This window comes from Lytechinus variegatus, chromosome 8, assembly GCF_018143015.1.
Source record: "Lytechinus variegatus isolate NC3 chromosome 8, Lvar_3.0, whole genome shotgun sequence".
NCBI classification, from domain to species: Eukaryota; Metazoa; Echinodermata; class Echinoidea; order Temnopleuroida; family Toxopneustidae; genus Lytechinus; species Lytechinus variegatus.
The window spans coordinates 33,839,150-33,856,149 of record NC_054747.1 but is presented as its reverse complement, the minus strand read 5'-3'; the positions used below and the strand labels follow the sequence as shown (position 1 = coordinate 33,856,149).

Genomic DNA, 17,000 nt, shown 5'->3' with positions numbered 1-17,000 from the left:
ACTCACTCTCACTCAGTGTTTACGTGTACACGACCGAAAAACACGCCGTGTACACGTGCATCAAAAATGGACTTTCAAACCGGGCCTACTGAGAAATCAGCAAATAAGCACAGGATTTGGGTCAAGCATCGGGCCCGACATTCAAAGCAATAATAATACACTGTCCCACGTGCGCTTATCCGTGTAGGTTATCTCCACTGTGAACATTTTTCAGCGTAGATTTCAAGATTTCACGAAGTTCAGTTTATGTAACTGTACCAGATCTATATCCTCGATGATATACTGACAATTAAGCATTGTTTTACAGACTTTCTCATGAAATCAGTATTTAGCGCAACTACTGGCAGTTCTCTTTAAATTTGATTTAAATTTAAAAAATCAGAGCTGTAACATTGTATTCATACCCTTTGTCTGAAAAATTAAAGTGAATCTTCTGTCAGAGAAATATCTTGAAAGGGGCTGCACGCATTTGATTTTTTGTTCTTCCTTCCCGACTGTTCATAAAATTCAGAACTTAATGATGTTAACCAATGCCTTTAAAAGATTTAAGTATGAGTCCCACTTAAATGTCTAGTTGCGTGCGGTATAAAAGGCATAACCATTTGCATCATGCCAAGAGGATGTGCACTACTGCGTATTGATCAACGAAATTGTGCGTTGCATATCATGAGCACGTTGGCTTTTAAGTGCAATTCTTGGTCATACTTACATCTTTGTGAAACACCCCCAGAACATATCAGATTTATAAGTACAATTACACATGCTTCCTGTAAAATGTTGCATCGATTACAAGATTGTATCCCAATGCTTACATGATTCTTCTCATCTCATAAGGGGCCTGTTTCATAAAGAATAGCAATTATTTGAACTTTACCATTACCATGACAACAGTGCTCGGCAGCCAATCAGAATCAAAATTTCCATGGCAATTATAGTTACTAGTGGTTATGAATCAGCCCCCTGAAGAAACTCAAGGAATAAGTTCAAAGGAATGTTCACCCTGATGGTAAGTTGATATCGATAAAAGCAGAAAAGTTATAGAGAAAAATACTGTTGGAGGTCTGATGAAAATTCCCCAAAGAATAATATATGAATTTCTAACGTTTGGATTTTGTGATGCTTCAAATGAGTAGCTCCTCCACATGTCATGAAATATAAATTTTCCTCATACATGCCACTTAAAAAAAAAGAAATTTTGTAGGTGTTGAATATATCATAAGACAGAATTTCCTAACCCTTCATTGGTTTAAGTATTTTTGTTCATTCTTTTCCATTAAAAAGAGGGAATTAACAGAATTTATATTACATGATATATGGGGAAGCTGCTCAGATATGATGTCACAAATTAAACACAAAATAAAACTTCATAACTATCTTATACTTTGGTGTAATTTCATCAAAACTTCACATCTATCAAGAACTTTTTTGCTTTAATTACCCCCAGCCAAAAAAAAATAACGCACAACTGAATTTTCCACAACAGCAAGAGCTGTTCTCTACATCGCAGTGGCATTTAGAATACGGTACAGGCTATTTACAAATTACAATGAATTACACATAATACTGAAATAGGTCTACAGTCGTCATCATCAATACCCTAACAAAACCATCAGAGAAAAGAGCCCATCTTACGATTTATAATTGATCCGATCAATTGTAACTATGGAAATCCATCAGTGTCATAATTTTTCATATAGGAAATTTGCAAAATGTCCTTTGTAAACAAAGAACACACCAAAATGTCAAGCAATCATTGAATTTATGGATATACATTCATATGTAGAAAATTTCATGAACAAACAATGAATTTTATATGTTGGCTTTGCTGGCTCTCGATAATTGCGATTGATTGGATCAATCGCAACTCTTTGTAAGACAGGGGCCCAGGTTGTGTGTGGGGGAAAATGAGAGGTAATTAATTATCCTTTTGATCACCATGGTTCATATTTTTGTAAGCTCTCAAATTATTTTCATCAATTTAAGGCACGCACTTACGAAGCATTGTTGAGTAATAGTATGGAGTCTAATTGGGTCTGGCATGAGCTGGGGGTGTTTCAGAAAGCTGTTCGTAAGTTAAGAGCAACTTTAAGAATGACTGGTGATCCTTTCTTACACGCTAAACCATCGCCAATTCATTATACCATTTACCACAAGAAAAGATCACCAGTCGTTCTTAAAGTCGCTCTTAACTTACGAACAGCTTTAAAAAACGGCCCTCAGAACTGAAGGTATAAGCAGTGTATGATTATCAGGATACCCGCATGCACTTATTAGTACTACAGATACTGTAAAACCCTTGTAACCGATAACAAACCCTGATAGGTCTTGTGTAGAATTCATGCAAGTTAATATATTTCAATGAAATATATATGTCTCTTAATTGGGTACATGTTATATAACAGCCTTGTTAGATGTTATGATGGACTGCATAAGCAGGTAAATGGCTCCTATTATAAGTTGAAATTCCTGAGCATAAATTATAATGAAAAACCAATCTAGACACGAGTATCATTATGCTAAACTTGTTGTGTGTTGTACAAAGGTGGGATAGAAGTTTGAATGCATCAATAATTTAAATACACTGTATGTCTGTCAATGATGAGATATGGTCATATTCACACAGCCTCATGCTACCCATATCATGAAGCTTAAATCCTTGTTTTGCGTATATAGATGGTGTAGGTGTATGAACTCATCCATAATTCCAATGGATTTGTCTAAGCTGGAATATGGCCATGTTCACATGTCCTAGACATGGAAGGCAAAGGATGACTGCTGGATGTTTTTACTTGAAAAGACCTTGAGGGGTAATGACATAATGTGACTTGGAACATCTTGTTCTATTAACTCAATCTCTTCCCTGCAATGTACATGCAGTATACCAAAAGTCTTGCCCAAATGCACAATTGGATAGGGTGTTCACACACCATGTTCAGTCCAAACATCAAAATAAATTCTATAAGTGATACTGGAACCTTCGTTTCAGGCAAAGAGCGGGGAGGGGGGATCCATTGATCACACACATTGGTTCACCCATTCTAAACTTTGTCTACTCGATCCAGCGCCACTGAATTCCATTTTACATTGATCATATATACGATTAAACAACAAAAGGGGCTGGTCACACAAGATATAGCACCGGTACTGTTCAGACATGATGGAATGAAGCCATGTGGTGTTCGCACTCCTCCTGGCTGATGAAGAGCCTGTCACAGGGCGCACACTCAAAGTTACCAAGATGACCCAAATGCTTGGCTTTCATATGGATCAACAAACTGACCCTTGTCCTGTAACCCATCCCGCAGACCTTACACGCAACGATCTCGTGGAAACGTGTCGATCTCGATCCCTGCGCATCCCCATCCTTCTTCCCTTCCCCCTCCGACGACGAGCTGGCGGTGGCTTCTTGCCGCTCTGTGGTGGCTTCCCGACCCCCCGTGGCAGGATTTGTGGCTGTATCTTTGGTATTAGATAGGGTGAGGAGGATGCCGCCCTTGGGACTCTTCTGTCCTCCGTTCTTGGATTTGTTCACACACAGATGGCATAGGATCTTGGAGGGGTCGTCTTGGTTACTGGAGTCGCTCTCATCGGTTGGTTCCGTGATGAACTCCGTACCACAAGAGCTACATTCCTGGATTAGGAAACGTCCTGTTCACATTGAAAAAAATGGTGCCATGATCAAGTCTTTACAAAAGCTTCAGATATTCCATTTACAGAACTGACTTAATAAATCATTCATTATTTTACTTGGCTAAGCAAAATGCTTACACTGACAAAATCAAAGAATTTTACTTTAAGCTAAACCTATGTAAAATATACTCTGCTATGTGGGCGAGACAAAATTGTAGGATCGTAGCCATTAAATACATCATGTTGCATGATGCAATCAGCGACGGGACATCATTAATCTTCCATACAGCATCTCAATGGTTTTGCCCCTTTACAATGCTAAACAGAAGAAGTTGTATGAATGCCACAAATAATTGTGAACCAAAACACTGTGGCAAGAAACTACCTACGATGCCATTAAAAAAAAATGTTGGCTTATCCGTTCTACGATGATCATTGGAGATACAGTGGATATATAAAGAACTGACACGAGAGTCTCAATAAACCATTTCATAGTTACTTCATGGACCATTTTGGTCGAATGAACCTTCATTTCTTTCAATGTGATAGGCAGATGTCAAAGCAAGATATTATGTAAGCATGCCTTACATAGCAGGATGAAGAAATTTGTTTCATTTCTGCTTTGAATGCAAATTATAGCATGTTATACAATGTACTTTGCAAACTGTGAGATACCAGTCGTTCGTGGACGCATTGTTGTTTTTTGTGGATGTGTATGAAAAACACAATTCAAAAGAATATAACCAAGACATCAAAGTTGTTGCCTATCTCATTAAATTTTAAACCACCATGTCACTTTAGTACCAATGACCTTCCTCTGATCATGCACAGAATCTTCTGATCATGCGAAGAGTGGAACTACGAACTGGCTTATTATAACCTACCTTCTGATTCTATCTTCTTTGTTTCAACAGCTACAGAGGAGCCTTTATCACCAGAACCTGGAGGATGTAAAGAGAAGATTCTTCATCAGTAACAGGTGTTGTCAATTATCCAAAGTGGAATGAGTTTAATAAGCCAATATTAATGCTCTATTGCCTATTATTTAGTCACTAGCCTACTTTCAACCATTTATGTGTAGTTCTTAGGATGTTATCAAAGCTTCCTAACATTTACAAAAGAATCTCCTCCTGGAAGAATGTAGCTTAAAAACGGATTGGACTAAGGGGAAGTTTTTACAAGAAATCATTTGCAATCAATTGCAAATTTCTGTTACAACTTCACAAGCAACAGATCAGTTTTAGCTGTTCAAAAATTTCACATTCCTTGCTAGAAGAAGCAGATGAACAATTCAGTGTACATTTTGAATTGATTACAATACAATATGATTGATTTTGTGACCTAACATAAGATTAATCAAAAATTTTTTCCAATGCCCCATTAGCTACGTACTCAGAAGGTGAAAAACTACAATTTACTAGAGTGTGATAAGCAAGAAAACATTTCTGTGAAACAAATCATAAAAAGAAAATGTTATCTTGCTGCAGGCTGTATATTTCTCATAACAGAGATTGCAAATAGTTTGAAAACTGAAGATGTAGCACAATGACCTTCAAAGAACTTACCGCTTGACACCATTTTCGCCAAACCCTTCTCCTTGTCTGGAGGCTCCTGGGTTTTAGAGTTCGAACCTTGACTTCTCTTTTCACCAGAACTCATTCTTCTCCTTTTAGGAGTGATTTTAGTCCTTACTACCTCATCCTTGATACTGTCCACATCCTCATCAAACTCCGCCCCATCCTCAAAGTCCAAATCAATCTTTTTATGTCGCATTCTCCTTGACCGTCTGCTCTGACTCAACTCATCTTCGCCATCAGAAGACTCACTATCATCAATGTCACCATCCTTTGACAGAGCCTCTCTCCATTTGCTTCTCGCTCGCTCCCGGACCTTGTCTCTACCATCGTGGCTGTTGTCGTCGCTGTCACTGTCCTCGGAGTCTTTGTCGCCATCGGACGAGTCGTCGGAGTCGTCACTGGATTCGTCTGCCTTCCACTCCATCTCTTCTTTGGCATCGTCCGCACTTCCATCATCACCGTCACCATAGATGGAATACTGGATTGGCCGATGCTTCCTCTTCCTTCTCGCGTAGGGACTGGAGCGGGGTTCTGAAAACAATTCAGAAATGCATAATCCGTCAAAATCATGTTTTAGTATAGGGATAAGGAGGTTCTTTACAGAAAGAGTCGCAATCAAGTGCAATTCCAGAAATCAAATGGAACTTGGTTTTGAGCCAATCATACGCGTTATTTTGGACTTGCGCTTGATTTTTTTTTAGGTGTGTTTGGATGCAACTCTTTAGGCCACAGGTCTCTGATGAAATATATTCAAACTCTAATGTGATAAATAAAAATAATACTTTGCTTCCATTGTTTCAACATCACTCTATGTATTTAGCATTATTTAGCATTATTCCTATGCATTAGAAAAAGGGTCACAGCAATATAAGTACCATGCATCAGCACCTAAATCACATACATTTGCACAATCTCTGACACATCAAGATTTAGGTCCACTTACCCAAGACAATTTCCCTACTCAAGACACAGAACCACTACGAACATTACAAAATGCGCCAACCGCCACCATGTAATACACATAAATCCCATAGGGCTACAAGATCTCTCTCATGTGAAGGGTTACTAGACATGCTTCGTACACTATCTCTATTTAAGATACAGAGCCACTCTGAACATGACTAATTGTGCAAATTGCCATCTTGTAATACACATATTAAGCCCCATAGCATAGGGCTGCAAGATCTCTGGCACATGAAGATTAAAGGTATTGTTTAACTTTGTGAGCAGCTGATTAAAAAAATTCTCAAACCAAGATTAAACATGTGTACAAGTGCATGTATTAGAACTAATAAACCCTGAAAACAACCATTATTGAGAATAAAAAGCTAAAACTACAAAGCAAGCCCCGATTTTGTAAATAGGCATCTTATAGACACCTAAATAGTACACATAAGTGTATGGGATGAAATTAGGATGGTGTTTCCGGTCACTTTATATTTCAAATTTTGAAGCACTAAATAATTATTTTCAAATGCAATTTTTTCTGGGCTTCATTTTTGTAACATATCACAGACACAGGTGACAAATGTGACCTTCTAGTTTAGATTTTTTAAAAGTCAAACCAATGTTAACCAATCACTTTAAGATGCACTTACCCTGGACATTATACCTACACAAGATACAGGACCACTCTGAACATGGCTAATTGCGATTATCGCCATCGGGTTATACACATAAATCCCATAAGGCTGCAAGAACTCAGGCACATGGAGATTAAGTTACACTTACCCTGGGCACTATCCCTGCACAAGATACAGAGCCACTCTGTATCCGGTGCACTCTTGACATCGACGCAACGGAAATGATACCATTCAACAGAGCAGTCTTGACCATCACAAGCTATCATCCGGTCCCAAGAGTTTGGCTGCCCACAAGGACACAGACCGGGCTCCTCCAATTGGTCCTTCTTCATCCTCTGTCTCTTTAGTTCTTCTCTCTTCTTCCTTCGCAATCGCAATTCTTTCCTTCTCTCTTTCTTTAATCTCAGAGCTTCAGCTGCTTCTGTGGGAAGATTTGCGATGATTGACAACTGACAATTTGGGAAGTATTTGAATTTATAAAGATATGCCAAATATAAAAAATAATAATCCATAATTTATTGTTCGAAATAGACATGAAATGAAATACTCTGAAAATTTGCTTTGCAGAATTGATCGTGGGCCCGGCAGCCACCATGCAGCGTCAGATCGACGAGGCTCTATCCCTATAATTGTTCAACGCCAAACAGGGTAGCAGCAACTCCCATCTTTTAACGTCTTTTGGTCTGACGTGGCCGAGGTTTGAACCCCCGACCTCCCGGTTGTGAGACGAACGCTCTACCAACTGAGCCAACACACCGGTGTTTATTCATTATTTTTCAAAAATTTCATTCAGGGTCCCATTACATAACATTTAGCAGTTGATTTTGGAGCAGGGGGCCATTTCATAAAGCTGTTTGTAAGTTAAGAGTGACTTTAAGAACGACTGGTGGTCCTTACTTACGCGCTAAACCATCTCCAATGAGTATACCATTTACCACAAGAAAGGATCACCAGTCGCTCTTAACTTACAAACAGCTTTATGAAACACCCACCTGAATTCTATGATTAATTTAATTGATTAATATGCCGGATCCATTGTAAAAAGCAACCCTAAATCAGTTGCTCAGCTTTCTGTCACAGGGCCCTGGTTTTAGAGTTTGTGGTAATATACATGTATGTTGTAGAATGATCTATTATGAAGCTCATTTGCAAAATTTATTTCAATATCTCATGTGACATGGGGGGGACAGTGATTATCTGTCATTACATAATTGTCTCTGAAGACCTGTAATTCCATTGCAAACTTGACTTAAAGTGGAAATCGTCAAAGAAAATATACACAGCAAAACCATGAATTCCGTTGTGCAACGGTACATGTAAATTCAATGAACTTTCACATGAAAAGTAACGAAACAAACATTTTCCCTTCATTTGTATTGTTGCATGTATTTTTCTTCAAACACGAATTTGCATACCTACTTTTATTCCTCTTAAATTTTTTATACAGGTTTGTAGCTTATATTGCTCAGAATATCACTCAGGATCTGTACCTTCCGACTGGAAGACACCAAGGGAAGTTCAGGTGAATAAGTCTTCAATGTTGCAAGGTTATTATAAATATTATTTTATTTGGCATTCTAGTAATCAGCAAATATATAAAGAACTACTCAAGCATTAGGATAGAGGAAAGTCTCATGGATGCCGGGAAAGGAAAAGATTAACTAAATAACTATGACCCAAACTCAAAGAAAATCATTGAAGGAAAAATTGAAGGCAAAAGAGGAAGGGGGACATAAAAAAGCTGGCTTGGAAATATTGAAGAGATGACAGGCAGAAAGATAAATGTATGCTGTGAGATAGCACTGGACAGAGACAGATGGAAAACCATTACATCCAACCTCTTAAAAGAGAAGGAACAGTGGTGAGGTAAGTAAAGACATCATTTTCCAATCCATGTGATTTTACAGAAAGATTCTTACCTTTTGAGCAGAATGGACAAAACCACTCATCCTTTGGCACCTTGGTGACTCCTACACATGTGAAGTGATACCATTCCACCTCACACTTTGGATTGTCACAGGCAATCATGGCATCGTAAGAGTTGGCCCGGCCGCAAGGACACACCCCAAGACGGCTGGACTTGTCTACCACGTTGAAGAAACAGCCTTGCTTTGCAGCTGTGATAGGAGACAAGAGAATTAGGATAGAAACTTGTTATTCTTCTATGATGGTGGTTTCTTTCTCAAGGGCACATTACAGGTGAATCTCTTATAATCACAAAAATCTGATCAACTAGGGCAAAATTCTGACTAAGAAGATGTATATGATCTGTTTTATATATTCTGGTGGGTGTTTCATAAAGCTGTTCGTAAAGTTACGCACAACCTTACACACGACTGGAACATGTTCTCAGGTTATAAATCAATTGCATAGGGATATCACATAGCACAAAAAAGGGTCACCAGTCGTGCGTAAAGTCATTCGTATCTTACAAACCGCTTTTTGAAACACCCACCCAGTCCAAATAAAAGCTTCAATTTCTGTGGTTATTTTACTTCAGAAAAATCTACAATAAATCCTATGTAGGACTACAAAAGTTACTGTAGTCCTAAAGCTTATTTGGCCTTGGGTTTGGATAGCAAGCAATACCAAATAGTGATTGGCTGAAACTGTTATGCCATCAGCTACTTCCCTTTGGCCCAAATATTGTTTTCTGATTGATTGTAAATCACCTGCGATTGATTTTTGGAGTTGTGTTTGATTGTAAATCTTTCTGCAACAGGGTCAAGCCCTGTTTCCCATTGGCCAAATCATTTAGAAATTCTACATGAATGTCCTAGCTGGCGTTGACTTGATATCCATTGATCATACATGCATCAATGATTGCATATTCTCTCTAGTGACTCTATGTCACAAGGTCACATCTTCTATTAATCTGTTCTCAGTTTCTGTGCAATGTAATATGGAACTACACGTACTGTCAAAGATTTTTGCTCCAATAAGAAAGGGATAATTGAAAGAAACTGAATTATTAAGGTATTATTCTGTTGATGAAGGTGCACTTCATGGCCAAATTTGCATTTACACAAGGATATAACTTGGGACCTGAACTATTCTCAAAATATAATCATGCATGTAGTTTAATGCAAACTACTCAAACCCCTACTTGGTAATATCATATTTAATCAATGCATTCAATGACACTGCGCTCAAAGTTTGCAGAAAGGTGAAAAACATGAAAAATGTAAATCAATTAGAATTCCCCCAAATCTTACCATCATGAAATTAAAGACAAAACAGAAGGAAGTAATACATTAGCTCTATTTTTTAATATAGTTTCATGAAAATCAAATCATAAAGAGAAAAAAATAATGTTTAAAAAATGAATCTCAAGTCTTGAAGTGTTAAAAGAGATTTACATGTAACTTGTAACTAGTGAGAAGTATGATGTTAAACAATCCTACAGAAATACTTGCAATTAGCATTCTCGTGAAATGGGGGCGAACATATAAAGGTACAGATTAAACAAAGTCTGTTGTATTCAAAATAGATATAAGAAGTCAGAGCCCAACATAAAGTGGACCTGTGTGCCGTTGTATACAAGTTATTATTATGGTACCTTTAAGATCCAATGGTGACTTTCACGGCTATGATTCCCAACAGCCAATGAATATGAAGGATTCCACGGAAGTTACCATTGGATTGCAAATTTACCAAAATAATAACTTTTAGAAACACAGGATAAGGGGGGGGGGGTCCCATATCTAAAACACATTTCACACATTTTTTTTATTACATGATTTAGAAAGATGGATTATGAATGATTGACTATTACATAAATAAAGTAATTAATAAAAATAAATCAACACAACACAAACAACTGCAAGGAAAACAGGGCTTAAAAATGATTGCTTGGGTAATTGGTTCTAAAAATGCACTTACTAGTCAATTTCAAGCAGGCATGGCTATTTGAAGAATGGCTAATACTGTTATAACTACATGTCAAATGCTCGTGCACTGCTTTTAAACATTTTTTTTTCAAAGAATGTTAATTGTGAGGTTTGCTTTAGAGCAATAAGTTTATTTTCTAAATCTTTCTTTGGGTTGAAATAAAGTCTAAATCAAAGATGGAATTAAACAAAGTGGTTTTAGATTTAAGTGTTCTCAATTTTTTTTATTCCATACTATAAAAGAATTCTCCAATATAAATCTGATGCAAAAAAATACCATATTTCATGAGTTTTGACTTGATACTGGTCCCTCCAAAGTTATTAAAAGAACTGAGGATGGCCACATCGTCATCACAGAAACTACAATACATCCAGAGACTTTATTACAGGGATGAAATATGTGAACGGGTTTGTTTGTAACCCACCTGAGGAAGATTTCCTACGGGCCTGAACGGAACGCTTTTCTTGGCTCCCTTCTGTGAATAATATAATTGAAGGCTTGCATCAGTATTCAAGTAACTGTTTTCAATTACTTTTTATCACCAAATTTGCTCTCTGGTTTTCGAATAAGTTTGTACAAAAAGCAACTTTTAAAGAGGAATATTAATGTTTTGATGGAAAACTGGAATTTTAAAGAAATTTTGTTTAACTGAGTAGGTAATCCAAATTATTTCTTTCACCTTCTAGATCATATCATACACATGCAATGCAATGTACAGAGAAGGAAGAGAAGGATGAAAGCAAAGGGCAAAGCAGGTACAAGGAATAAAGAGGGTAATGGGGGCCGAAAGCTCAACAAAATGAAAAATAAAGAGAAAAAAAGAAAAGGACATGGGAGAGAAAATGGTAAAAAGAAGATAGACGAACAAGGACAAAGATATGACATGTTGAGAAGACAATATCAGAGAATAGATTGGCCCAAAGATACACCTCCCCCCAAAGAAAATACAGGGGAGTATTCAATTAAAAAAAAAACAGACTTTTTTAATGAGGGATCAATAATTCTTGCCCAAATAGATCCACCTACTGTAACTGGTACTGAATCATGCCCAAGACTATTTTCTGACAGCTAACAGACTCCGTTTTTTTTTTTTTTTAAATTGTTTACCTTTATTTCACTACCTGAGAGAGAGGCGTTGGGGGGGGGGGAGTGATAACTGGCACTTTAATATACTTTAAGAGTTGGAAATGACAGAATGGAGGGTACTAACATATTGCAAGATATTTGAGTTTCCTTGAAAAAAAATAGATTCTAGCTTTACTTGGCATACATGAAACCAGGGCTTTCCCAATTATTTCAACGCCACTTCATCACTAAAAAAAATAAAATGTAAAACATAATATAGCAGATATTGAACTTTTTAGGCATGTGATTTTCTTTTTTAAATTCAGATACCCCCCGCCGAATGAGTTTTTGGTATCCTTTCTTCAAATCGTTTTTGCTCACTCATGCGTGAATGAGGAATAATCTAAGTAATATCAAATGAAAGAGGAGATTCTAAGCTTTATATTGGTAAGTCATTTGTCTATTGTATTTGTGATTAAGTTAGAACAAATCTTCGCTTAATCTCGGTTTAGTTTTTTCTGGGACGCACTGTATAGCAGAGGGAGAGGTAGATATGAAAGGAGAAAGAAAGAAGGGGTGCATGAAGTGAGATGGGAGAAGGGGGAAAAGAAGAAATAGGGGAGGAAAAGGAGGGGAGAGGGTAAAGGAAGAATACAGGAAGGAGGAAGAGACACAGAGATAGGATTAAAGGGTATCCAACCTTGGTCATGAAATGTTATGTTGGAAAAGAGAGAAAAAAAAGAAAAACAGAATGGTGAAAGTTGAAAAAAAAATCAGTCAAGGAAAAGCTGCTTTAAAATTGAGATCCTTTTAAGACTATGTAGATTTCAAGTTGGCAACTGGGTAAGTAAATTATGACAAGGGGCTATGAAAACTTTCCATGGCTGTGTACTTTAATTATATAAATATAACCAAGGTAGCATTTTTTAAAAAAATATCCTCATGAAAGAAAAATATAATTTAAAAAACATTTTAAAAATTGACACTCTAGCCATGTTATATATTGTGTGTATTTTAGTTTTGTCAGACGTGTATCAATCAGATATGATTATTTACGTCTGGGACTGACCTTTAACGTCACCATCCAAAAGACGTGACCAGGGCTCAAACCTCTGCATCAATTTGTAACTTCCCCACATAGCTTGGATTACAGGCGCATGCCACAACGCCCAGTTATTTTATATATTGGAGCAAGTTGAAGGGTAGTCCTTGCCTTCCAAATGTGGCCAATTTGAAGTCTCCATGGGTATAGTGATTACTGATTTGTACATCTTTCAAAATTTCATAACTTCCTTTTTTTATCTCATTTTATTCAAACTCCCCCCTATCAATTTGTTGAGTTTTCTTTTTCCTCTAATAAAAACAATTTTTTTTATTCGGGTAGGATTCCCCTTTAAAAATTGGAAAATGAGGAAGTAAAACGAGGAGGGGGAAGATGAAGAAGAGCAAGAACATGGAGAAAGAGAAGAAGGTAAAAAGGAAGAGGAAGAAGATAGGAGGAAGGGTGTGAGGAAGGGGGTAAGCATTAAACATGGAAAGAAAGCCCCCTAATTATATACAAAAAAGTGATAGGAAAAGGTGCAATTAACACACCAAATAGGATTCCAGATATAACAGTGAAAGTATTATGAGGTGAGACCAAGTGGTGTGCATTACAAAACATTTTCAAAACAATATTTGAATTCTATAGTTCTATAAGCCTACCTACAGCTTTGGTAAAAGTCTAGCATTCCAATCTTGAAAGTGTCGTGACTGTGAAATTATTTTCTCATTTATTGATGCTTGAGAACATTCATTGGCCACTCTTGGTAATGCTTTTGTTTAATTAAAAAAGGCACTTAAAACATCTGTCTCATAAAGTTAGAAAGATTTATATCCTGATTGTTTTCACCCCATTTCACGCTGCTTGATTTATACCGAACAGAAAAGCAAAAGGCAATGAATTCACTGTGGTCAGGAGCCCCAAGAAAATAAACTGTCATGAAAAATAGCTTTAAAACCCACTATTAAACCAATTTTACCTGACATCACCCACAACACTACTTTACAGTACATACACATTAATATTATAAACATAAATACACTGTAGTGTCTGCAACTTTGGGTAATTTAATAAAACCTAAAGAAGAGAGGCTCTAAACTATATTCCATTGGGTTTATATAGGTAACGCGGTTGGACGGGTTGAACTAAAAACAAGTCCATGGGAAGTCTCTAAATGAAGGAATAGACAGGCTAAAAGATTTGAATGAGAACTGCACACAAAAATGGTAAGTTAAGGAGCACTGCAAAAAAACAGTCAATCCCACATTAGGTGCTCTGTGATAGACAGCAAGACTTGAGGGTTGCTTAGTCTTGGTAAACATACCTTTTGTTGAAATGATTGAAAATACATTTTGAATTTCTGTGTAATTATTACTACGTTCATCTGATCTTTACCCAAACTAGTATAAATACTTTATAATTTTTTTTTGTCCTACTGTCAGCACACTTCTTAAAATAAAAATTTAAAGAGTAATAAATAATTCATCAGCATATCTATGTAAACTGAGTATATAATGAAGACTACATATAAGTGATTTATTTTGGGCAAGAAACCAGGACAATTTAAGAAGGAGCTGATTTTATTTTAGATGGATGTGGAAGATTACTTTAATTTGGTTTCATAAAACAAGAAATGTAAATGACAAGCGAATGTTTGAAAGAAAAAAAAAATGAAAATGAGAAAAATATAAATGTTGGATTAATGTACTAGTAGTCTGCATATATTTTGATGGATGATATGACACAACTGTTTTTACACATACCCCCCACCACCTAAAAAAATAGATGTACAGATTTAATCTCTCAACTTCTTTTCTATTTGTGATAGTTGTAGAGAATTGAAGTAATTACCAGCACGATAGAGTTCTTCATTGGTTTTGTTGACTCGCACAACGGCATCAATCTTCTCACATTTGATCTTGAGTAGGGTTGAGCAGGGACTCGATGGGGCTTTCCGTTTCAGGGAAGACAACACTACAGGAGGACAAATGGATAGAGGATAAAAAATGGCACAGATTAAGTTCAGTGTTAAAGGAAGATTGGCATTGACTTTCATTGCTGACCCCTGACTTTGTAAAAGGCATTGGAAATACCTGTAACATGGAAAACTTTGGGGGAAAGCAAACTGGCTGTGCCAGTGTGCAATTCTATGGCGAGCCTGCTTATCTTCTGGCAACTAGCAATCCAGAAAAAAGCAAGATCATGACTTTTATCCCATAAGGCATTTTCCAGTGGCATATTGCATCTGCTGGTCTTATATCTTGCTCTACTCTGGGTAGTATACATCCCAATGTTGCCAAATTCCTACGAAATGCAATTTTCCTTTAATTTCAGGAATTTCGCATTCCAAAGTTTGCCATCATGGTTTGAAAGGTCATAAAAAATCCAGTTGTTTAAATGAAAATGAAAACAATAATGGTCAATTATGGCATTTCATCTTGGTGGAGTTGTCTTGTTTTAAACTGCAACTCTTCGTTACCGAGGCCCAATCATAGCAAAGTTGATTACATCAACTAGACTCTCACCTTCTTTTGTATCCTCTTTTAATTCTAATTTTGATTCAGTGACTTCTACTTGAGAGTCTGTCTCATCCTGGGATGGCTTGAAAATCTCAACAACTTCTATTTCCTCGTCCACTTCTTCCACTCTGACAGATTCAACTGTAGCCGATGAAACAGAGGAGTCCTTGGTACCTCCTGAGAAATCCTCAGTAGATGCAATTGTCCTGGTGAGGTCTTTGGTTGAAGTTGTCTCTGAGGAAGTCTTTGAGGGTGTGCATCCCTGAGGTTCTTCCGGTTTTGGAAGAACTTTCACAAGTTCCTCAATTGGGTCTTTCAGTTTTTGAGCTGGCTTTTCCAGCTTCTGAGGGGGCTGTTCCGTTTTCTTGGGAAGCTCTACCAGTTTTTGGAGGGGTGGTACTGTTTTCTTTAGAGGTTGTTCTTGTTTGACAGGGGCAACATTCCTATCAATCGGCGGTGTGAGAACTTGGGATTGCTTCACGAGCTGGATAGTTGGTGATGAGAATGGACTTACGCTGACACCTTGTGGATTTGATGGCTTCGCAGACATCGGGTTGACAAACACTTGCACATGTGGCATCGGAAGCTTTTGAGGAAGTCCCTTCGGGACAACTCGGGACATAGTTTGTTGCACCACAACCGGTTCATTTGGTGGGGTAGGGGGCAAAATGGTGACGAGGTTCGGATGGGTAGGAGTAACCCTGCCATCCTGAGGGGTGTTCAGAAGTTGTAAGGCATTCGGCGAACCGTTGCTCTGTTGACTGTGAGCACCTTTGTTTGCTGCGGGACTGTGACTTCCTGTTTGTACGGTCACCACAGGTGTCTTAGAGCCCACTGTCCCTGAAGCAGAACAACCACTCACCACAACATTGGATACAAGCTTCCGTTCCTTGATAGCACCCGGTTTCTTAAGAGAAGATACAGCTAAAGTGATGAGAGGCGAGCTCCGCCCCTCTTTACGCTTTTCCTTTTTGTCCTCAGAGTTACTATGTGGGGCCACAGGTGTATTCTTGCCTCTTTGCTCTGTGAGAACTGATGCTTTCTTATCACTCTTCCGGTTGTGGGACACCTTGACAGACTTGGTCGATCTCTTCTCCTTTTTGAGTGGTATGGTTGATTCCGGAGATGGAACAAAGCTGATTTCTAAAAGAGAAAAAGAATATGGACCATTTATTGGTATCAGACTGACAAATTGACAGTTTCTCAGCACTATATCAATGTTATATTTGATTCTCATTGGAGGCACTGGATTCATTTGATATAGCATACATGTGTAACCAGCTCAAACTGAACTGAAAACAATCCTAAAAACTAGTTTACTGGAAACTGGTTCAGGAAAACAGTTTGGAAGATAGCTTTACTTGCATTCCCATTTGATCACCCGAAAGTGGTGTTCAAAATCACTTCATAGAAAGCAGTCTTGTTGCGATGGGAATGCTGTCAGTGGGGTGACAGGTTTTGTGCAAAATCTGAAACTGCAGCATAGATATTGTACAAAAAGTTTGTGCAGTAGCACACTCAAAATGTGCGACGATCTTTTCCAGAAGAACCATTGTGTTCTTACACTAAAACCAGTTTAACGAGGCAGAACGATCTTGAAAACTACATCACGAGGTCGTTTTCCAAACTGGTTTAGAAGATTGCTTCCAAGAAAGCTTTGAACGTTCTCATTACATTTTAAACTAGTTTCCAG

General features: G+C 37.6%; 1 protein-coding gene across 5 annotated transcripts in view; it reads right to left on the bottom strand.

Moving 5' to 3' along the window:
* Positions 1-2,543: 2,543 nt before the first annotated feature.
* Positions 2,544-17,000, bottom strand: part of LOC121420402 — a 30,437-nt gene continuing 15,980 nt past the window's right edge. For 4 of the 5 annotated variants that reach the window (XM_041615016.1, XM_041615019.1, XM_041615017.1 and 1 more), the window contains 8 exons: positions 15,314-16,450; positions 14,640-14,762; positions 11,106-11,156; positions 8,710-8,907; positions 6,939-7,211; positions 5,196-5,738; positions 4,515-4,571; positions 2,544-3,648 (listed from right to left, as the gene is read on the bottom strand). In XM_041615016.1, coding sequence (XP_041470950.1) covers positions 3,149-3,648; positions 4,515-4,571; positions 5,196-5,738; positions 6,939-7,211; positions 8,710-8,907; positions 11,106-11,156; positions 14,640-14,762; positions 15,314-16,450 — 2,882 coding nt within the window. In that variant the 3' untranslated portion in view covers positions 2,544-3,148. The remainder of the gene's footprint in view (positions 3,649-4,514; positions 4,572-5,195; positions 5,739-6,938; positions 7,212-8,709; positions 8,908-11,105; positions 11,157-14,639; positions 14,763-15,313; positions 16,451-17,000) is intronic. The other variant, XM_041615018.1, reaches the window with a different exon arrangement.